This window comes from Fragaria vesca, linkage group LG6, assembly GCF_000184155.1.
Source record: "Fragaria vesca subsp. vesca linkage group LG6, FraVesHawaii_1.0, whole genome shotgun sequence".
Classification (NCBI taxonomy): Eukaryota; Viridiplantae; Streptophyta; class Magnoliopsida; order Rosales; family Rosaceae; genus Fragaria; species Fragaria vesca.
Genome location: NC_020496.1, coordinates 7440926 through 7460540, shown reverse-complemented (window position 1 = coordinate 7460540; position 19615 = coordinate 7440926). Strand labels below are relative to the sequence as shown.

General features: G+C 38.9%; 5 protein-coding genes across 5 annotated transcripts; 1 reads left to right on the top strand and 4 right to left on the bottom strand.

Annotated features, from left to right (window-relative positions):
• The first annotated feature begins 3011 nt into the window (after positions 1 to 3011).
• LOC101307900 (acyl-coenzyme A oxidase 4, peroxisomal-like) lies at positions 3012 to 7282 on the top strand. Its single transcript, XM_004302498.1, has 13 exons — positions 3012 to 3151; positions 3267 to 3365; positions 3697 to 3803; positions 3951 to 4028; positions 4117 to 4240; positions 4583 to 4656; positions 4755 to 4814; positions 4977 to 5086; positions 5285 to 5444; positions 5912 to 5988; positions 6088 to 6259; positions 6354 to 6446; positions 6971 to 7282. Exons 1-13 carry the CDS (start codon positions 3130 to 3132, stop codon positions 7100 to 7102), a joined length of 1308 nt encoding a protein of 435 aa, XP_004302546.1. The 5' UTR covers positions 3012 to 3129; the 3' UTR covers positions 7103 to 7282.
• A 902-nt stretch (positions 7283 to 8184) lies between these two features.
• Positions 8185 to 8874, bottom strand: LOC101311888 (transcription factor TGA4-like). Its single transcript, XM_004305076.1, has one exon. The coding sequence runs from the start codon at positions 8872 to 8874 to the stop codon at positions 8185 to 8187; it is 690 nt and encodes a 229-aa protein (XP_004305124.1).
• Positions 8875 to 10186: 1312 nt separating this feature from the next.
• LOC101308191 (PHD finger-like domain-containing protein 5B-like) lies at positions 10187 to 11227 on the bottom strand. Its single transcript, XM_004302583.1, has one exon. The coding sequence runs from the start codon at positions 10819 to 10821 to the stop codon at positions 10489 to 10491; it is 333 nt and encodes a 110-aa protein (XP_004302631.1). The 5' UTR covers positions 10822 to 11227; the 3' UTR covers positions 10187 to 10488.
• Positions 11100 to 12661, bottom strand: LOC101304302. The gene is made up of 2 exons (XM_004302570.1): positions 12605 to 12661; positions 11100 to 12134 (listed from the first exon to the last, which is right to left on the bottom strand). Exon 2 carries the CDS (start codon positions 12060 to 12062, stop codon positions 11424 to 11426), a length of 639 nt encoding a protein of 212 aa, XP_004302618.1. The 5' UTR covers positions 12063 to 12134; positions 12605 to 12661; the 3' UTR covers positions 11100 to 11423.
• Positions 12662 to 13271: 610 nt separating this feature from the next.
• LOC101308478 (phosphatidylinositide phosphatase SAC1-like) lies at positions 13272 to 19038 on the bottom strand. The gene is made up of 21 exons (XM_004302500.1): positions 18774 to 19038; positions 18604 to 18678; positions 18104 to 18231; positions 17926 to 18017; positions 17672 to 17729; positions 17465 to 17521; positions 17272 to 17315; positions 17046 to 17125; positions 16842 to 16948; positions 16537 to 16623; positions 16369 to 16446; positions 16129 to 16193; positions 15773 to 15871; positions 15556 to 15655; positions 15320 to 15428; positions 15172 to 15244; positions 14990 to 15083; positions 14791 to 14865; positions 14246 to 14312; positions 13567 to 14135; positions 13272 to 13489 (listed from the first exon to the last, which is right to left on the bottom strand). Exons 1-20 carry the CDS (start codon positions 18925 to 18927, stop codon positions 14008 to 14010), a joined length of 1770 nt encoding a protein of 589 aa, XP_004302548.1. The 5' UTR covers positions 18928 to 19038; the 3' UTR covers positions 13272 to 13489; positions 13567 to 14007.
• Between the last annotated feature and the right edge of the window lie 577 nt (positions 19039 to 19615).

Sequence of the window (19615 nt, the reverse complement as noted above, 5' to 3'; positions counted from 1 at the left end):
TTTTTTTTAAAAAAAAAAACGTTTTATTAATAACTCACACACCCTACATATTTCCGTGAGGTTTGAACCCGTGACCTCAAAATTCTTAGCTCCTGTTTTTTGTTTCTCTGGTATCTTGTTTTATATCTAGTTTAATTTTCTGTTAAGCTCACAAATAAATGAGCAAACTGTCTAATGTAACCGTGATATGTTGCCACTATGGCCTGAGTTTTCTTAATGAAATATTTTGAGGGCCAGTGATTAGTGTAAGGTCTTGAGCCTAACCCTAACAAGTCTCACCCCCTTGAGACGAGGCATCTCCTGAAGCCTTAAAATCAGGAAAGTGATTCATGATAGTGTGGGCTTCTTCCTAAGTAGAATCTTCAATAGGGAGCCCGACCCACCGAATTAGCCACTTAGTCACCGTTTTGTGGGGTCAACGTTCCACACTCATATCCAACACTAAGGAACCCATGAAAGCACGACATCGTCGCCGATGGGGGGAATGGCGAATAATACTAAAATTTGAGCGCTGAGTTTTCGTTTGAGGAGGGAGACATGGAAAACCCGATAGATTTTGGAGTTTTGGGCCACTTGAGTCGATATGCAACCTTCCCCACACGAGTGAGAATTTGATAGGGGCCATAGAATCTGGGAGCTAGCTTGTGTGATGCACGACGCACTAGCGATTGCTAGCGATAAAGATACAATTTAAGAAATACTCAATCTCTTTATGCAAATTCATGCTCAGTACGATTCCTGTTAGTGTGTTGTTTCATCTGGTGTCGGGCTAACTCCATTAGGGATAATCAAAAAGCCCGACCTTACCCAAGCCCTACGGGCCTGGGCCGGGCCTCAATCATATTTTTTAAATTTTAGGGTCGGGCTGGATTATTCAAAAAAATCAAAACCCACGGGCCCAGGCGTTAGAAGCTTTTTAGATGGGCCTGGCCTATTATATACATATATCTAATAGAATTTTATCAAAATAAAACAAAAAACTATAAAAAAAAAAGTTAAGATTTGTTAATGATCGAACTAAATGTAATAAAAAAATGACTTAATGCATTAATTAGTTTACATATTTAACTAATAACTCCATAAAAAAATTAATAAAACAATTGAAAGGGCTCTTGTGCAGGCTTTTTTTATGATCGGGTGGCAGGCCGGGCGAAGGCTTTGAACTTTCCGCCCTAACTCGGCCTCATGCCCTATGGGCAGGGCTGAGATGGGCTTTTCTATAGGCCGGGCCGGGCTTTGGCCCTTCGGGCCGACAGGCCGCCCATGGGCTTTTAGGCCTGCAGGCCAAATGATGACCCCTAAACTCATGTTGGATTTCAACAGGGAAAGAGAAATCGTGTTTGGACTATTTATTTTCTCAATGACAAAAGTGACAGACAAAAATTGTAACACAATGCCTCTGCCAACTTGATGGAAAACGAAAATAGGTGAAATAAGAAATTACTAAGAAAACAAAAAAGAATTTACTAAGAAAACAAAAGAATTTACTAAAAAACAAAGCCTTTCAACACAAAACAATACACGTGTCTTACCATAAATTTGCAACCGAGTTGGCATTAACGTGACATAATAGGTAACCTAAGTTGCACGGACACAGACATGGACACGGCGACACGACACGTCGTGACACGGTAAAACTCAAAAACTGAGTTTCCGACATGGCTTGGACACGACAAACAAAATTATATATTTGACTAATTTCAGTTTACCCCCGTCAACTTTAGGTCGATCATCATGTTAGTCCATTTTCTTTCAATTTCATCAAAAACACCCCTCGACTTCCAATTTTCATCAGCCGTGTCCAAATATCCGTTTTCCATCTAATTCCCCGTCATGTGGTGACGTGGCACTAAGAAGAAAACCAAATTTGAAGTCGTTGGGCCCACAAAAAAAAGGCAAAATAGACAAATTGCATTCAATCTCATCAAAATCATTAAGGTTAGGGGTTGTGATGGAAACAGAGATGTGTATCGGTATGGGGGGAAAATGGTCAGAAGGATTATTTTCGGAATTTGACTTTCTTTTTTATGCCACGTAATCACTTGACGGAGGAATTGAATGGAGAACGGGGGTTTGGACACGGCTGATGAAAATTGGGAGTTGAGGGGTGTTTTTGATGAAATTGAAAGAAGAATAACTAACATGATGATCGATCTAAAGTTGATGAGGGTAAACTGAAATTAGTTCTTATATACTTATGTATTTTTAATAAATAAAAAAGATATTAAAATATAAGTATACACAAAATTTCATATAATTATGCAGGAAATAAGGAACACCCATAGATTAATTACTAATCTCAATAATCCCTAATCAGAAATTGAAAAAAGAGACTGATCTTGGAAAGCTTAACATATTGTTACAACTTTTTTATTTTTTTTCAATGGAGAGACTATCAGCTAGAGATTAACAGACACGTCCATAGCTGGAGGAAGAGAGCTAGAGGCTATTAGCTGCAATTGAATGGTTAACCGATTAAGAACAGTGAAACAATGATTATTTAGAACTTAAAAGAGATGGAATGGGGAGAGATTAAGGAAAGGAAGACTGACCTTAGCAACCCAGAGATGATTGAGGCCGCTAGCAGCTGTTGGCGGAGAGAAGAGATCGAATGGCGACGTTTTCTTCGTCCTTTTCTTCTATGCGTCGTTTCCTAAATTCTCTATTTGTCTGTGTGTGACTGCGTGACCGATCTCTACTGCGCTTTATTTATTTATTTATTTTATTTTTAAATGAGAAAAGATGACGTGACGTGTCGTAAATAGACATATCCGGCTGGTTAACTTTTCCGGATACGCTGCGACATATCAGACACATTTTTTACTGTATCAGACACGCGTCAGCATGTCGGGAGTGTCGGATATTCCGACACTCCACCCAAATAATTACACCTAAATATGGCACTCCACCCAAATGATTACACCTAAATATGGAGTGTCCTTGCAACATAGTAGGTAACCAAATGATTACATTTTTGCCAATATTTGGATGACCACATAAAAGCCTAGAGTTGCGTGCCAACTCTATCTTCCTCGTCACTGATCCGCCATAACCCGTCTTGAGCTCACCAATATCGCCACTCACCACAACGAACCGGCAGCACTGAAAAAGCCCAATTCTTGCCTCACCATGACGATACCTCCAAATCAAGGTAACCCACGATTCACTTCAATCTTTACTTACCAGCTTGTTTTTCAGATCAATAAGTTTTTGATGAGCTGCTATTTGTGTTGTGATTTGGAAATGAACTACTACTGATGCTGCAGATGATGGTAAAGCGAGGACTACTTATTTCAATTCGCCTGCACTGGATGTCTCCCTTGCTTTTCCCCAAGCAACTCCGGCGTCTAAATTTCCTCCCTGCAGTAAGAATCAGTCATCAATCTATACATACATATGTAGATTACCTGTGAATAAATAGTCCATAACTCCATAAGTTCATGTATGTATGCATCCATCATGTGAACACAAGCATTTTTACATCTTTGTTGTTCTTGACAATGGTTAGTATTCGAAACGATCCTCTTTGAACTTTTTGTTGTTGTTGTTGTTTTGTCCTTTTTACTGTTCTTTCGAATATTTTGTGCACTGAAAGGTTTGGTTAGTTGCAAGTTCTATTTGTAGTTATGTAGGCTATTAGGCTATTTCAGGTATTAACTTTCGTTATTATTATCCCGTCACCTTGGAAATTTACAGCTTCCGACTATTATCAATCTAATGATCTATTGACGCCTGAGGAGCAGGCTCTCAGGATGAGAGTTAGACACTGTGTAGAGAAAGAAGTAGCTCCAATCATGGCAGAGGTATGCCTTTTGTTAAACTCAAATTTTTTGAGAGAACCGTATGATTCTTTTCGTACTCATTACAATTTTGAACAGTCAGTAAACTATAATTCCGATATTTTCAAATCCATAAGCATTGAGATATAACTGGGGATTTTGATTTTTCAGTATTGGGAAAAGGCAAAGTTTCCATTTCATATTATTCCAAAGCTCGGTGCCTTGCGAATTGCTGGGGGCACAATCAAGGTAGCTAGTGGATGCCGTTATCTGTTTTTGTGAGTTCATGATTTGGTGGATGGGTTGTTAAACTTATTTTGGACCTTCTTGCAACCAGGGTTATGGGTGTCCCGGTCTTTCTGTTACAGCAAATGCTATTGCTACAGCGGAAGTTGCTAGAGTTGATGCTAGCTGTTCTACTTTCATCCTAGTGCATTCATCACTAGCAATGCTCACTATTGGTGAGAATTTGGAAAATCTTGTACTCTTGAGTTTCTTATTTTCAAATAACCACTTGATTAACTGGTCACTGTACTAGCTAGTACTACTTCTTTACTTTCAAAAGGAAATAAAATTTCTTTATCTTGCACCCAAAATACAAACAATGCCGTTGATAAGTCATGACTTGGCCTAACTCTTTTATGGCTGTCAATTACCATTTGATTAACTGTTCACTGTACTAGCTAGTAGTACTTCTTTACTTTCAAAAGGAAATAAAATTTCTTTATCTTGCACCCAAAATACAAACAATGCCATTGATAAGTCATGCCTTGGCCTAACTCTTTTATGGCTGTCAAGAATAGCATTATGTGGATCAGAGGCTCAAAAACAGAAATATTTACCGTCTTTGGCAGAGTTCAAAACTGTAGCCTGTTGGGTAAGATGCTCCTTTACAGCATAGCATGTAGAATATGTAATCACTTCATTTGATGCTAATGCCAAGGATACTCAATTCTGCTTTACTGCATGATATAGGGTTTGACTGAGCCTGATTATGGAAGTGATGCAAGTGCCTTGAAAACCACCGCAACAAAGGTCAAGACTCTCAACCTTCCCATCTGCTTCATTATTTCTACTAAATGGCAATACAGTGTTATTCTGTTTTTGTGTCTATTAGCTTCTGATCCTTTTAAAACTATGGTTTTGCTCTTAAATCTCATGCTTTATCACATATTCTTTTGTAATTGCGAATATTAGGTGGAAGGAGGTTGGATACTTGACGGCCAAAAGCGCTGGATAGGAAATGCTACCTTTGCTGATGTGTTGGTTATTTTTGCAAGGAATACAACAACAAATCAGATCAATGGGTATGTAGCTGTAACAGATTCTCTATATGTGCTGAAACTTGTTTGTTACGCTTCCGTTGTGTGGTATTTCCTTTTTCACTATTTTCATGTTTCATCAATATTTGTCGTTTTTTTTTTTTTTTTTCAAGTACTGCATCGGTATTTAGATGTTCTAGTTTGTGTAAAAATTACAATTTTTACTTTTTGCTTACGTTTCAGATATATAGTAAACAAGAATGTCCCTGGACTGAAAGCTACAAAAATAGAAAATAAAATTGGTTTGCGCATGGTTCAAAATGGAGATATTCTCTTAAAGCAAGTTTTTGTCCCTGATGAGGACAGGTTACCCGGTGTTAATTCTTTTCAGGATACCAGCAAGGTATGATGTAACCGTAAGAAATAAATTCTTGCTTAAAGTTCTCTTTTTAGTGCAACTCGACCATGATTCTTATAGTGAACCTTATTATCTGACAAGTGTTTGGCTCTAAATAAGAATATTTTTTTTAATTTAATGATGACGTAGAGATTTACTTGCAAAGTTCTGTGTCCCATTTTTGAGAATTAAGGCTAATAAGATGACATTAAACACCACTTTAACTCAGAATCTTCTTTCCATAAAGAAATAGAGCAAACGTGCTACCCCATTCAACTCTATCCAGTAATTCATTTTTAGTGAATCTTCAAGAGGATTACTTTATTATGCTCTCTCATTTCTCATACTTGTCCAAATGACACACATTTGTGTTGTATTTATAGATTCATTGTTTCATATTTCATATCATACAAGATGAATGTTCTTGATATTCTTATTGTTGTATGTTGCCTATTTTAAATTACTGAAAACAGGTACTTGCTGTTTCCCGCGTCATGGTTGCCTGGCAACCTATTGGTATATCTATGGGTGTCTATGATATGTGCCACAGGTATACAAATATTACCCGTCTGTATGTCTCCCTCTTCTGTCATTAACTGTATATTGAAGGTTTCCATATTGCCTAGTCTGATCTTTGAGGGATTGAAAGGTATCTGAAGGAGAGAAAACAATTTGGAGCACCCCTAGCAGCTTTCCAAATCAACCAAGAGAAACTTGTTCATATGCTGGGTAATGTTCAAGCTATGATACTTATAGGTTGGCGTCTCTGCAAGTTGTACGAAGCAGGTAAAATGACTCCGGGTCAGGCTAGCATGGGGAAGGTGAGAGAAAATTGCATCCTCTGATTTATTTCGCTCATCTTTTTTTTATTTTTTTATTTTTATCCAATCTTATAGACTTTTTGTACATCTTCAGTCATGGATCACTGTGAAAGCAAGGGAAACTGTTGCTCTAGGGAGGGAATTACTGGGCGGCAATGGAATCTTATCCGATTTTCTGGTTGCAAAGGTTCTCATCTCGTAGTTGGTTACTTATGTATAGGATAGAAACATATTTGATTAGACACATTCCAAGCAAGGATTGAAAGGATATAAGCTTGGACCTGTTGGATTCTTTGCTGCGCTTATTTAACATTGTTTCTGTCCTAGCCATAATGTAAAAATCCAATTATTTGAGAATGACTGCATCCACATACCCCAAACTGTTGTTGTGATTTAATTTCCTCCTTTGCTCACATACCTGTATCTTGCAAGACATGGTTAGAGTAAAAATTGAGTATAGGATCTAGATTCTAAATTTCCTCACTATCAGACCTGCTCTTTGTTTTTGATACACTTATACTTATCATTTGGTCCCTGTCATTTGTTCCTATAACCATAGTTCAACACTTCAAATTTTTAAGCTAGTGATCTGATTGCATCCGACTTGACCATGGTATTGTGGGACTATGTGTTGGCTATTGATTTTGTGAGATAAACACATTTTACATTACAACTTTCTGATCATCTGTGATAATTTGGTTCACCTTGCAGGCTTTCTGTGATTTGGAACCCATCTACACCTACGAAGGCACCTATGACATCAACAGCCTAGTGACAGGTAGGGAAATCACTGGGGTTGCCAGCTTCAAACCAGCTCCATCAAGCAAACGAAGCCGCCTGTAGCAGCATTACTTTCTAGATCTCAACTCTGTAAAACTCTTTCTAGATCTCAACTCTGTAAAACCAAGTGTTGTTTCATGTCAACACGGTTTAAATAAGAAAGATAGACCGGTACTTCTGTATCATCCATTCAAGTGTTGAATAGTTGACAACAGAAAATATAGTTATAATAACAACTGTATCAGCCTATCATCCAATGCCTGAGAACCAGGTTCAGGTTGTGCATCGCGTCGTTTCAGTCGTCGTGGTCGACGGGGAAGAAAGAAATGAATGAATGCTCTTTTTGGAAAATGTAGAATAACAATCAATCTGGTGAACCCATTTTTCACCAAGAAAACGAAAATCTTGAAGATCACATTTTCCGGCCTAAAGTTTCCTGAAATGTGGTATAGTCAAGGTTGCACAGCTCTCTGTGTGGACCAAAGTCCCCGACTCCAACCAAATCCAGTCGTGCACAAGCTTTGCCCATCTTCCAACAGAAGCAAATTCCCTGTTGATGCGTAATGCTCAACACAAGTGTAAATTGTTGCCTTTTAACAGTCAAAGAGTGCTCCAAAAGTCGTTTGGTTTGGTAAGCCAGAGACTTCGAAATGTAGCCAAACGTCGTAAGCAACAAGCTTCGGGAGTTTCTATTTCTAATGTCTCCTTTTCCCAACAAAAAAGGAGCCGTTGGACATCTCCAATATTCAAAAATCTCCCGAAAATAATGGACAATTTTGGATGATACACGAACAAAACTAACTTGATATCTCCAATATTCAAAAATCTCCTGAAAATAATGGACAATTTTGGATGATACACGAACAAAACTAACTTGATTTATATTCGGACGAATAATATTTTAATTGGTAAGTTGAAAACGTCACTCATTGTTAATTGGTACGTCGAAAATATCACGCATTATCCAAAAGAAAAATACAGACAAGCTAACTCAAATTATGAGGGTGAACATCAGACCTGTTGGTTCTGTTTTTGCTTATTTAAGTCTGCAATTTTATTAGTATTGTAATTAATAATTAATTGAATGACATGTATTCAAAACTCTTCTTAAAAAAAAAACAAAAAAAAAACTAAGCAAATTCAAACTACCACCGTCTTCCGCCGCGGGACCGCCGCGCGTCTCTCTCCAACCCCCAGCTCCTTATCTTGAGCTGAAACTGACCCACCGCCACCAAAAACCTGACCGCCTGAGCGCCGCTCATCATCTCCACCAGCTTCGTCGCCACCGTCGTCCTCAGCAAATTCGCATCCGCCAGCACGTCTTCCAATGCCGACTTCAACCTCGTCGCCGCCTCCTCCTCCTCCCCCTCCGCACCCTCACTCTCCACATACCGCGCGTGGCGACGCGCCACATCGACAAGCGGTGGGGCCGCCACGCTCTCGTGAATCTTAGCCAGCTTATCATTCAGCGCCCGCTCCTCGACCCGCGTCTCCTCCACGAGGCGGGTCACCCGGACCCGCTGGTCATCACTCAAGTCGGGTACCGAGTCCGAAACCAACCGGAATGCCAGACCCGGTTTGAACCCGGCTATCCACAGCAAAGCACGCTCCAGGGAAGTGAACCAAGTGGGTGAAAACACCATAAACACATCTCTCTGTGCAATTCTTGATTTCTCCTCATAGTATTGCTGGTAATGGAGCAGCACCCGCGACACCAAGTCTCGGAGATCAACTTCACGCGCCTCGTGGGCTCGCTGCTGGGCCGACTGGAGCTCGTCCAGGTAGTGCTCCTGCCGGACCAGCCAGCCCTCGAAGAATGTCTCAAATGATGACATAGCGGTACAAAACACACCAACCTGAATGACCGAATTGGGGGTTTAAGTATTGGGGTTTTGAGGGGTGTATTAGCTTAGGGGGCAAGCAATGGTGGTTGATGGGGGATACTTCGGGAGCAAGGCTTGTGCATGTAGGGTTGGGGGGAGATAGAGAGGAAGAGAGAGTGGATAAAAGACACGTGTGGAAATGCAGGGTGTAGGGTTGGCCAAGTCTGAGCTTTTAAAGGTCACCGAGTCGGTGGTTGTGAGCTAAAAAAGGGCTGGTTACTTGAGTTGAGCTCGGTGTTTATTGTCGTCTAGCTTAGAAGGGGAAGGGGTTAATTTATAGTATTGAAATGAGCTTCAACAATGGAATCCCACAATTTACAGCAAGATCAAGTCAGAGAAACATTGGTTCTTTCTGGGTTTGGCTGATGGGGCAACACGTCTCAAGGGTGCAAAGTGGATAGGTATTGTGAGGCCAAGTCATCGGGTTAAACCCTCAGAGAAGGAGAAGGAGAAGGGGAGTGTCCTTGGGTTGTAATATGTAGGGGGTTAATGGCTGTGGCTAAGATCGGAGAAAGGTAGAAGAAGAATGCCTGGGAGTTGATGAGAGCCAGGTGGCTGTGACAAGCAAATGCGGTGGTTTAAGCTCGTGCGTGGACCAATTGGGGAAGATGATGATCTTTAAGGAGGAGCTGGTGTTGCCAATTGGATTGGTTGAATAAGTTAAAGAGCCAATGGTGGAGGAGGAGGAGTTAATACATAGCAACAGGTGGAGATAGATATTTTCTGAGCTGATCAACTCGGCACTTCGGCAGTGTCTGTCAATATAGGCGTGAAACAAACAAAGCTTGTCTAAATATGGGCATGTATTTTAAGTACAGAACTGGAAAGACAACCATATAGTAACATCTTGTAACTTTAGTTGAGGAGGTTAATACGTAGCAACATGTGGAGATACTTTCTGTGACATCTCGAGTCTATCAACTCGGCAGTATCTCTCAATATAGGCATGAAACAAATAAAGGTTGTCTAAATCTGTGCACGAAACAAGAAACTAGGTGTGGGACTTGTGCCTTGTATGCAAGGGTACATAACTATAGACAACCGTGTAGTAACAACACCTTGTAACTTTAGTCGTAAAGAATAAGTACTTCAATCCTTACTACCGCTAACACATTATTGGATGATGAAAGAGGTAGGATAGAACTTTTGTTGATTGCATCTGGACAAAGATATAATCCATTTCGGAACTTATGCAACAGAAAATGCCCAGTTTATCAATAGAGTGCAATCACATATGGTGTGGGAATTAATAGCGGACAATTTTAAACCCGAGTAAAAAGCATTCATGGATAGAAGTCACTGTGTAACAGCAATGATCAAGAACTGATTCAACATTTTACATTCCTCAACTAGATGTCACAGACTGGCCATGGTAACATATACCACAAGAAAATGCAACCAAAAGGGTCAACCATTAAAGCAGTGAAATATGCATAAAGACGAATACAAGCAGCAACAAGAAGATTTCCTATGCAAATCCATCTGATAGTAACATAAGCTAGCGACAATGTCTGAGCACAAACAGAATGATCTCACTAAGCTAAGCAAGACTTCACCTCTGAACGGTCACCTTTTCTTGAAACCATACTTCTTCCGTTCATAGAACAGATCTGTTTTGGCGCTTCCCAGATTCACAATTTTTGGACACCCATCTCTATCTTTCTCCTGCTGGGTACACTCCTTGCAGTAATAAGCATCAGAAATTCCAACACCTCCACAGATAACACACCGTCCCTGGAAGGATCCGTAGTTGCACTCATCGCAGACCCTAACCAGTGTGCAGGGACGCACATAGGAGTCGCAGATCACACACTTACCATCACACTTTTCGCACAACCGTCCAATAGCTATTCCTGGTTGTTTCCGGCACATAATCAGGTCAGGATGATGCTTCGCCATGTTCCTACAACAACTCTATGCTAGTCCTGCAATTGTAATCCACAAGTACCAATGTCAATGCCTTCCCACAGTATCAGCATCATAACTTATAAATCTATAAAACAGAAACTAAAAATAAATTGTTAATCTTGTTGATAGATGGGTTACAAAATTAAGTTTTGTCCGCAAGAAATTGTTGAAAGCTATAGCCACTCTAATAAAAGTTACATTTCCAAATGAACAGGCTCAAACAGTTTAAGCACGTCATTAACAAGTTCTTGTATCAGATAGTTCATCAACAATTGCAAGCTGAATAATTTTACTACTAAAAGAGGCGAAACCAAATCTATGAGCATCTCTGCTAACTTTCAGAAAACAACATTAAAGGTATGTAAAACTGGGAAAGGTACTATTCAAGCTGGAACATCAATATCTTTTGACAGGACACAAAACAGTATTTGAATTATTAGCAGTACTGCGGCATGCAGCAAGTGAAAATACAAGAAGTTGATGGACAAAGGAACAACAAAAGAATGATTTGTTAAGACAGGAATTGTTAAGATGCCAATATCATAAGATAATGACTTCCATACAATACGTCTGAGAACAGAACAGAATTGGCTTTAAGCTGAAAGCAATGTTACAGCAAAAAATAAAACCAAAGCCAGTCCCAAGCAAACACCAACAATTGCTGCAAAAGCCTTTCCCTGAGACTTAAAATGGAACTTGACAGTGAACCAAGATAATCCCCTGTCCACAAAAGGAGCAAGAGCAAGGGCTCCTCCAGCTCGAATAAGCTTAGTAACCTGGCTACCAGCCCACACCATGGCCATTATTTTAAGAAATCGCTGAGCAGCTGCAAGGTAACCCATCCTTCCAGGCGCAGGAGCAACATAGAACCAGACGATGAGAAATGTCGTAAGATAGTAGGCAGTATTCAATAACCCATATGACAACAATCCAGCAATCCCATATCTCCTCAGTTTCGTCAAAGTCTCATTAGATGTGGCAGCACCTCCTTGACCACTATCACTATTCCCCCTTGAATCTTCAGGTTTAGAGGAGAAGCTTTCAGCATCAGACAAACCTCTACCACCGGTATTGTTGCCATCAATTGAAGACAAATGTCGAAACTTGTTCCGATTCAGTGAACCGTAGCCAAGCTTTGGCAACGAAATGCAGGGTTTTCTCAGGTATGAATATTTATTGCGGCCCAGGGGATGCAAAACAGGAATATGAGGCAGAGCCAGGCAACAAGCCATGATGGCAACAAGCTATAACCGTCTACAAATCCGGTAAACAATGGAACTGTTTACATTCACAGGCCATGCCACCTAAGATTATCATATTGAACGAATCAACAATCGAGACTTAAAAGATTCCAATTCCTTACCCCCATGTGTTATACTTTACAGAATCAAAGCAACAACTAACAGAGAGAGCAACATCACCTAGCAGAAAGAACTATGTTTATCACACAAAAATCCTCAATATTTTGTTTTGGTTCAATTTGATTCTTCAAAATTTAGGTTCTTGTGATGGTTTTTAATTTTCCCAATTTCATTTATTTCTCACCACAAAGGAAATTGTGAGCTTCAGACATGTTTCTCAGCAAGATTAGACGCCGCACACAATCGAACAAAATGTTCATAAATTCAACAGAACTGGAAAATTCTAAAGGAAATTCGAAGATAATGAGATGAATCAGATGCGCATTCATAGTTGGAAGAATCAAAGCTAAGAAGCAGTTTCAACATTCAAGAAAACTCGTAAAAAAGAAGAAGAAGAAGAAGTTAATTCTTACCGAGGCTGGAGAAGACTAGAGGAGGTTGCTGCTGCTCCTTCTTCTTCACTGTGAGTCACGAGGAGCAGAAGCTTAGGGCTATTTGACACTTCAATCCAGCGACGACGTCGTTTTATTGATTTTCTTGTAGTTTGTGCGACGACGTCGTTTTATTGATTTTCTTGTAGCTTGTGCGACGACGTCGTTTTGTCGGTTTTCTTTTGCTCTCTAGTTTTTGTTTTTTTGAAACTTATAGCAGATTTCTTGAGATAATTTTCTTATTTAGGAGCCTCTCTAACGAAGATCCTTAAGTTGAAAACTAATTAAAAATTTTTCGGTTTATTGTTTAAAAAACATATTTTTTGATCACATTTTGACATCTCATTCGTTCAGTTTTTAGGTCTATATGTGTAGATCAGCCTTACAAATTTTCAGCCAAATCGATGATCGTTAAGATAACAAACTAGATCAAATTAATAAACGAACCAAATTTGTCAAACATGAACAATTCAAGTTCATAATTGATAAATCATACTTATGAATGTCTTAACGATTTTCAATATGACTGAAAATTTACATAAATGATGTACTCATAAATACCTATAAACTGAACGGTCAAAATGTGGATATAAGATCAAAAAATGGGATAAGCCAAAAAATCTTCAACTCCTCAACTTAAAGGTCCTCATTAGAAATACTTCATTCTTATTCATTTGTCAGTTATATTTTTGAACCAAAATCCACAAATCAACAAGCTCTGATCATTTTTATTCATCGACTTTCTTCACCCAACTCCATTGCCTCCATCTCACTCCAGCCTTCAATTCTGCACTTCATTCCAGCCTTCCCACTAATGATACTCCTCCACGAGAAAGATGAAGATCACCATCTTCTGCCTCCAAAAAACTACAATACAATGTGGAAAATATCAAGCCTTGTATGATCAAGCAATGAGAGATTGTGGGTAGAGACAAGTCGCCAACCCTGTTTTGCAAGCATTGCTAAGGTCATAGGCGTAGATAGCTTTGAACCCCGTTCCACCTTCCTACTTGATAAGACAAAGCCTTCCCAACTGCCCTAGTGGATTTTCTCTTTTTCATCCGTGTCTCCCCAAAGAATGAAGGCATAAAGCACAAAGTTGATGAATGTCATCACACAAACTCTTACTTAGGTAACAGATAACAATCCAAACTGAGACGTCAAATTTAGTTTCTGGTTTTTTACGTTTTTATTATACAAATTACAAGGGATATAGGCTTCTTTTTGTTGGGTCAATTGCCAACCCAACACGTAATGAATCACCAAACTTAGAACTAGAAGCTGGATCTCAAAGTAAGAAGCCTAAAACGACAGTAGAAATGTAATTCTGCACAGTTTGAAAGAACTACTATTTAAAAAACTAGTAGCTCTATATCAGAATAATGTTACACTAATCTGCACAAGCGAGGTCTAGAACAGAACTGTCTTCCATTAGCTTTCACCACTGCCGCTACACCGGCAGTCACTCCCGCCCAAAGTACAGAAGTCATGAATTGGTGGGCGTTTCGCCCCGCTACAATACAGATAGGTTTTAAGGAGTTTGAGTCGGATAGCGAACATCAACTGGAACTCGTAAGAAAAAACTTCCAATGTGTCAAGTTTCAAGACAGAAAATAGTAATACCTTGCTGAAGTGTGAAAGATGTCACTGTCAAACCTCCGATTAGCAAAGCTGATGCCACCGGAAGATACTGCAATATACCATTTATCCAGTCAAAACTAAACCATAGATTCCAAATCTTAAAAACGACACAGATTACTAGCCTCGATGTCATCTAAGAAGAATTAATGGGCAAAACAGACCAAATGAGCATGAAATTTGGCCACAATCAAATTTCACCTTTTCCTTCCTAGTTAATACATGACTATTGAAGATGATCTACTTGATAAACCCCATATTGCTAAGACCTCAGGTTTGTAACTAATTTGATGTCAATTGATACAGCAGGACCCTTAACCTAATCCCCAGGTAGCTCAACCTAAAATAGAAGGTTTGATAACCATCTTCCAAAAGTGATGAGGTCTGCTGGCTATTATCGTTTTCTTCCATTAAGAACTTATGATGAACCCAAGAGATTGTTTTATTATACCAATTGTGTCACGAACTGGAAACTGGCACAGATATAATATACTTCAGAGCACTTGTATCCTCATTAAAAGAGTACTTACAGAAAAGGATTCCATCTGGCGTGGTGAACCGTCCCTCCTAACCATATAGCGGCCACTAATAAGATCAGCGGCATCCTGAACACATTTGAAACTTGTTTAACCATGTAAAGCAAACTAGCAATGACTCTTTCATGCCAATAAAGATTTATTGAGGACTAATATATAGTTGAGAACGAAAGAGAGGCAGCTAGCTGCTTACCTGCCGAATACCATCCTGAAAGTTATTCAAATAATATCTAGAAAGAGCGCTCATCCCATCTTTAATCATTCCTCCAAATGTCTGTTTTCCATACCTGTGATAATGTGAATCCAGAACATATCACATAAACATTTGCATATTGACAATGATTCTCAAATATCATAGTTTTAGATAGGAGTTACCTAACTAGGTCCCCTTTCAAGGCATAAGTCCCAGCGTACTCAAGGCTTACCTCATCACCATGCTCAGCCCACACTAAACAACAGAGTTAGAATAATAGACAAGTAGTGACTCATTATGGAAGGTCAAATACATGATAAAAATCCATACATGTTCTAAATTTTTGATACTCTTCATCAAACATAGAAATGGACTCAGTTGAATCAAGCACTCCCATCCTCTGCAATTGGGCATCCAGACACTTCTGAGCCAAGTAACTCTGCAAATTACAGGTAAAGGAAGCAGTAATCAACTTAGAGCTCATATTACTCTTGGTATGGTGTGCTATCATTATATATCAGCAAGAACCATGAGAAGCAATTAGACTAGATAATACTTTAAGAAACCTGGGTAACATTTGTTCTATCGAGGCAGTCGATGCAGTTAGATCTGACAATTCCTTTCTGCTCCTCCAGTATGTTTCCTTCCGCATCAACGAGAAAGTATCTGCTCAGCTGGAACAGTAATGATTAACAACAGTATTACAGATAGCCAGCATACCAGGGTTATGGCATACTAAAATGAATTTGATATTAAGCATATGAATTTATCTACTTTAATTACCCTTGCTTTTCAAGTAGTTCTGATAGCTGCTCGTATAAAACCTTTAAGTTCTCAAAATTTGAGTTGCCACATATATGATGGAAGTCAAATGGAACGTATCTGCCACAAACAGAGTCAAAGAAAAATTAGGATGTCAGTCCTTAAAATATCTCCATAGACAATCAATGTATAATTTAGGGCAAATGATCACAGTTGACATTGTTATATATTATAAATGACAAAAAGAAAAACAATTATGGGTTTGTATAGTAAGAATTATAAATGAAAAACTAGAAGCCTAGAATTGATTGTATAGTAAACTAGGTGAAATTTGGGATCTCAACATAACCACATACATAAAAGTGCAAAATGGTCACCTCACGTTTGGCAGATTTTGTGTCTCATTAGCATATGCCTTGCTTAGTTGACCTTCATCACCGTGCTACAAGTAAAATAAATAGAAGACTAATAAAATTTCAAATACATGAGACAGAATAAACATCACATCAAAATCAAAATCAAAACTATATAGTGTTAGGCATACATCCACCTGAAAAAAGTAACTAAAAATAAATTTCAATTCTTTTGAAGTAAAAGTGAAAGAGAATAAACCTTACTTTATCAGTCAAGTCTACTGCTATTGTCTCTCCATATCTTTGGAAAAGATCATGAAAATGTCGCTCCACTACATTTGACTGTAGCCATGTTAGAAAATCTCCATAAAAGAAAAAAAGGAACTGCAACATGAAGCGAGAAGAAAAGCTATCTGGACAGAAAATAATTACCGTCTGTTCATGATCAATAATTTTTAGTTGTGGTTTATAGCTCAAGTCAACAATTTGCTCCCAAAGAAGTGGAATTGAACCCCGAATCTGAAAGACATATGAAACAGTGTTATGGAGTTTTTCTTTATACTTCCCCACTTCACTGAACAATATTTCACTGTGTCTAATGATCCCAAGGTATACCTGGTGCATTGCTTTGGCAAAGGAAGAGAATAATAACTAACCAAACCATACTTAGTTATGGAACTGTCAAGTAAAATGATCTCAACCAACAATTATTTTCTGAACCTAAATATGGGAATTACCTGCAGAAACGAGGACTTGAAACCTTCAAACTCCATTAATTGCTCGGTTTCAATAAAGTTAGCCACATCTCCTTCAAGGTTAGCTCCTCTTCTCCACATTCTTGTCCCTATGCGGCCACATGATAATGTCATTATTAGATATCGAAACTGAATGATATAGACACGATGATGACTACAAGGGTTAATGATCTCTAGAAAATCTACCTAGACGACGGGTACATCTCCTTGAGAATATTGTAAGTGCGACAGGTGAGTCTTTAAACTTTAGCTGTGTAACCTGGAAGCTTAAACCTAGATTAAGGTACACTGTACAATTCCCCAACTGAATATATTACCTAACCACATGGGGGGTAAATGTGTGAGTGTGTGTGTGTGTGAGCGTGCGTGCGGAGGGTAGAGAATTTAAGTAATAGAATAGAAATTCAGTGACTTGAGGATATTTCCTTGTAGAAGAGGAATAATAAACCCGTCCAGCTGCCACATGAAAGTTGAAAAAGAATCGTGAGTTTCAGGAAGTAACAACTTTTCGAAAATGCTTTGCTTAAACTTTAAGTACTTTAGCTTTGGCAGAAGAGAAAAGACCCCCATGATTTTTAACTAATTAATGGCAGCAAAAATCTTACCTTGTACTCGATAAGTTCATCCAAAAGATTTTTGTTCCAAACAAATCGAGGGTCGGCCTGAAAATGCATAAAGAAAACTGAAACTTCTAAACTTCTAAACAATTTCTGGGCTAGTCATAGATTATGATACTTGACATGATTACTCTCAATAGTCTTTCGGAGCATATTCAATTCACAGTAAACGCATAATTCCGAGTTTTCACCAACCTGCTTCCATATTGGTTTGGCCATCCAACCTCCAATCAACTTGCTTCTTCTTTGCTTGCTGGTAGAAATGATCAAACACATTGATCAGCATAAACTGATATGACAGCCCAAAAAAAATAGAGAGAAAGAGAAAGAACAAGCCAAAGTTGACATGATACACGTCTGAATTAAATAATGAGAAAATCACTTGGCAAGTATGGCAACAGTGGTGATCTACTTAAAATATTGGCTAAGCGCTAGGTATAAGAACTTACTTCAATGTTAAATCTGTTTCGTATGAGAAGTACAGCCCTGGAGTTGATTGGACTGTTTTCAACAGAGCCATGAAGTAAGCTTCATCTTTTTTCTGCAAGATGTTACCTCTAATAAAGCTCCAAGAAACACTCACATTTGCTTTTTATATGAAGCAAAAAAAACAAATCAAAACCTTACTTCTTGAACAGTTGAGAGCTTCAACACCTGATTGCAGGAAAGAAAATTCATAGAGGTCACCCGGTAAACAGGGAAGCCAAGATACTTCCCAACTTCTATCCGAGAAGTTATAACAATCAAGTAATTTCCTGCACCAAACACAACAAAATCAGCAAAAAGCATGTTAATTTGTTTTATATTGGAAGAAAAGCCACATTATTGTGCAGAAACCAAAGTTTGCGACGAAAAAAGCTCATACTTAACTACTAAATGAAAGCTCACAAAAGTGAGTAACAGGAGTAACTACCTGTACCTAACACAAAAAATTAAGCAAAAATAACATTATTCTCTTTTACTCTGAAGCAAACAAAACATTACATTATTGCGGCGTAAATTTTGTTGATGCAAATACAGAATCATATTCTATCAGTAGCAAAATCCAAAAACCACATTTCCAATCGGTTCAGAAAACAAAAGCTCATAGTTGACTTTGAACGATCATAAAAGCCGGTAGTCATTACCTGCGAGCAGTCTGATCGTTCCGACGACTCCATATATCGTCGACGTTTTCGACGGGTTTGACGAAGAAGAATCAGCTTCATAATCAAAAACAAGAAAAAACGATTTGGATCGCAACCAATCAGAAAAACTTGAACGAACTCAAACGAAGAAATGATAGCTCTTTCTGTACCGTTAAGCGGTTCAATCGCGCCGTCGCGGCGGCCGATCACGAAGCCTTGATCGGGAGCTTCGACGGATTTGATCACGAACTTGTCCGGAAACTCCTGCAACTCCAGCTGCTCGTAGAGCTTGAAGTTCCCGCCGGAGGAAGATCCACCGTCCATTTCCAGTAAACCCTAGATTGAATGATCGGCTGCGTTTAATTGATCGGAGAAGAAGAAGAGAATGAGGATTCATATGTAGCAATGTTTCTCAGCGTAACCATTCTAACCAATCCTCAGAGAAGCCGCTGGGAGCTGAACTATAATAGGAAATGACGTTATTGCCCCCAATAATTATTGAGATCGTTATCCATTATCCAATAAGATTCTGTCTCTGTTCGTCATTAAAGTGATGTTTGATTATTTGGTAGCGATTGGTAACAGAACGGTGGTGACTGGACTGAATGACGTGGCGGATTTTCGTGCGGGCAAGTGGCAGTTTTGGTGAAAATGACAGGTCTGTGAAGGCATGGCGGGGAAGCAAGACTAAACGGTTGGCAATTACCTACACGGCTACACGTAATCCCTTTGCTTCGTTACTACTTGATCGATCAATGTTACATTGTTACTGTCATTCATTATTGAAGAAGAAAACAGCAAAGTATTGAAGAAGAAAACAGCAAGTGTAGTTCCGGGGAAGGTTTCAGACTTTCAGGACAGTTTGGAAGGAAACAGCAAAGTATTGAAGAAGAAAAGAGCAGATCCAAAAGGAACAAAAAAAACCCTTTCTAGTTTGAGGCATTAATACACAAAGTCAATTCTCAGAGCTATAATCGGCAAACCAAATGGAGACCTTGCAGTTTCCAATACA

Excerpts from the sequence above, each read along its gene's own strand:
- LOC101308478 (XM_004302500.1), bottom strand. The coding sequence starts at position 18,927 with ATGGACGGTGGATCTTCCTCCGGCGGGAACTTCAAGCTCTACGAGCAG. Across the intron at positions 16,949-17,045 it reads GAGATGTACCCGTCGTCTAG|GGACAAGAATGTGGAGAAGA; the intron begins GTAGATTTTCTA and ends GTGGCCGCATAG. Across the intron at positions 15,872-16,128 it reads CAAAATCTGCCAAACGTGAG|ATACGTTCCATTTGACTTCC; the intron begins GTGACCATTTTG and ends TGTTTGTGGCAG.
- LOC101307900 (XM_004302498.1), top strand. The coding sequence starts at position 3,130 with ATGACGATACCTCCAAATCAAG. Across the intron at positions 4,241-4,582 it reads ACTAGCAATGCTCACTATTG|CATTATGTGGATCAGAGGCT; the intron begins GTGAGAATTTGG and ends TGTCAAGAATAG. Across the intron at positions 4,657-4,754 it reads TCAAAACTGTAGCCTGTTGG|GGTTTGACTGAGCCTGATTA; the intron begins GTAAGATGCTCC and ends TGCATGATATAG.
- LOC101304302 (XM_004302570.1), bottom strand. The coding sequence starts at position 12,062 with ATGGCTTGTTGCCTGGCTCTGCCTCATATTCCTGTTTTGCATCCCCTG.
- LOC101308191 (XM_004302583.1), bottom strand. The coding sequence starts at position 10,821 with ATGGCGAAGCATCATCCTGACCTGATTATGTGCCGGAAACAACCAGGA.
- LOC101311888 (XM_004305076.1), bottom strand. The coding sequence starts at position 8,874 with ATGTCATCATTTGAGACATTCTTCGAGGGCTGGCTGGTCCGGCAGGAG.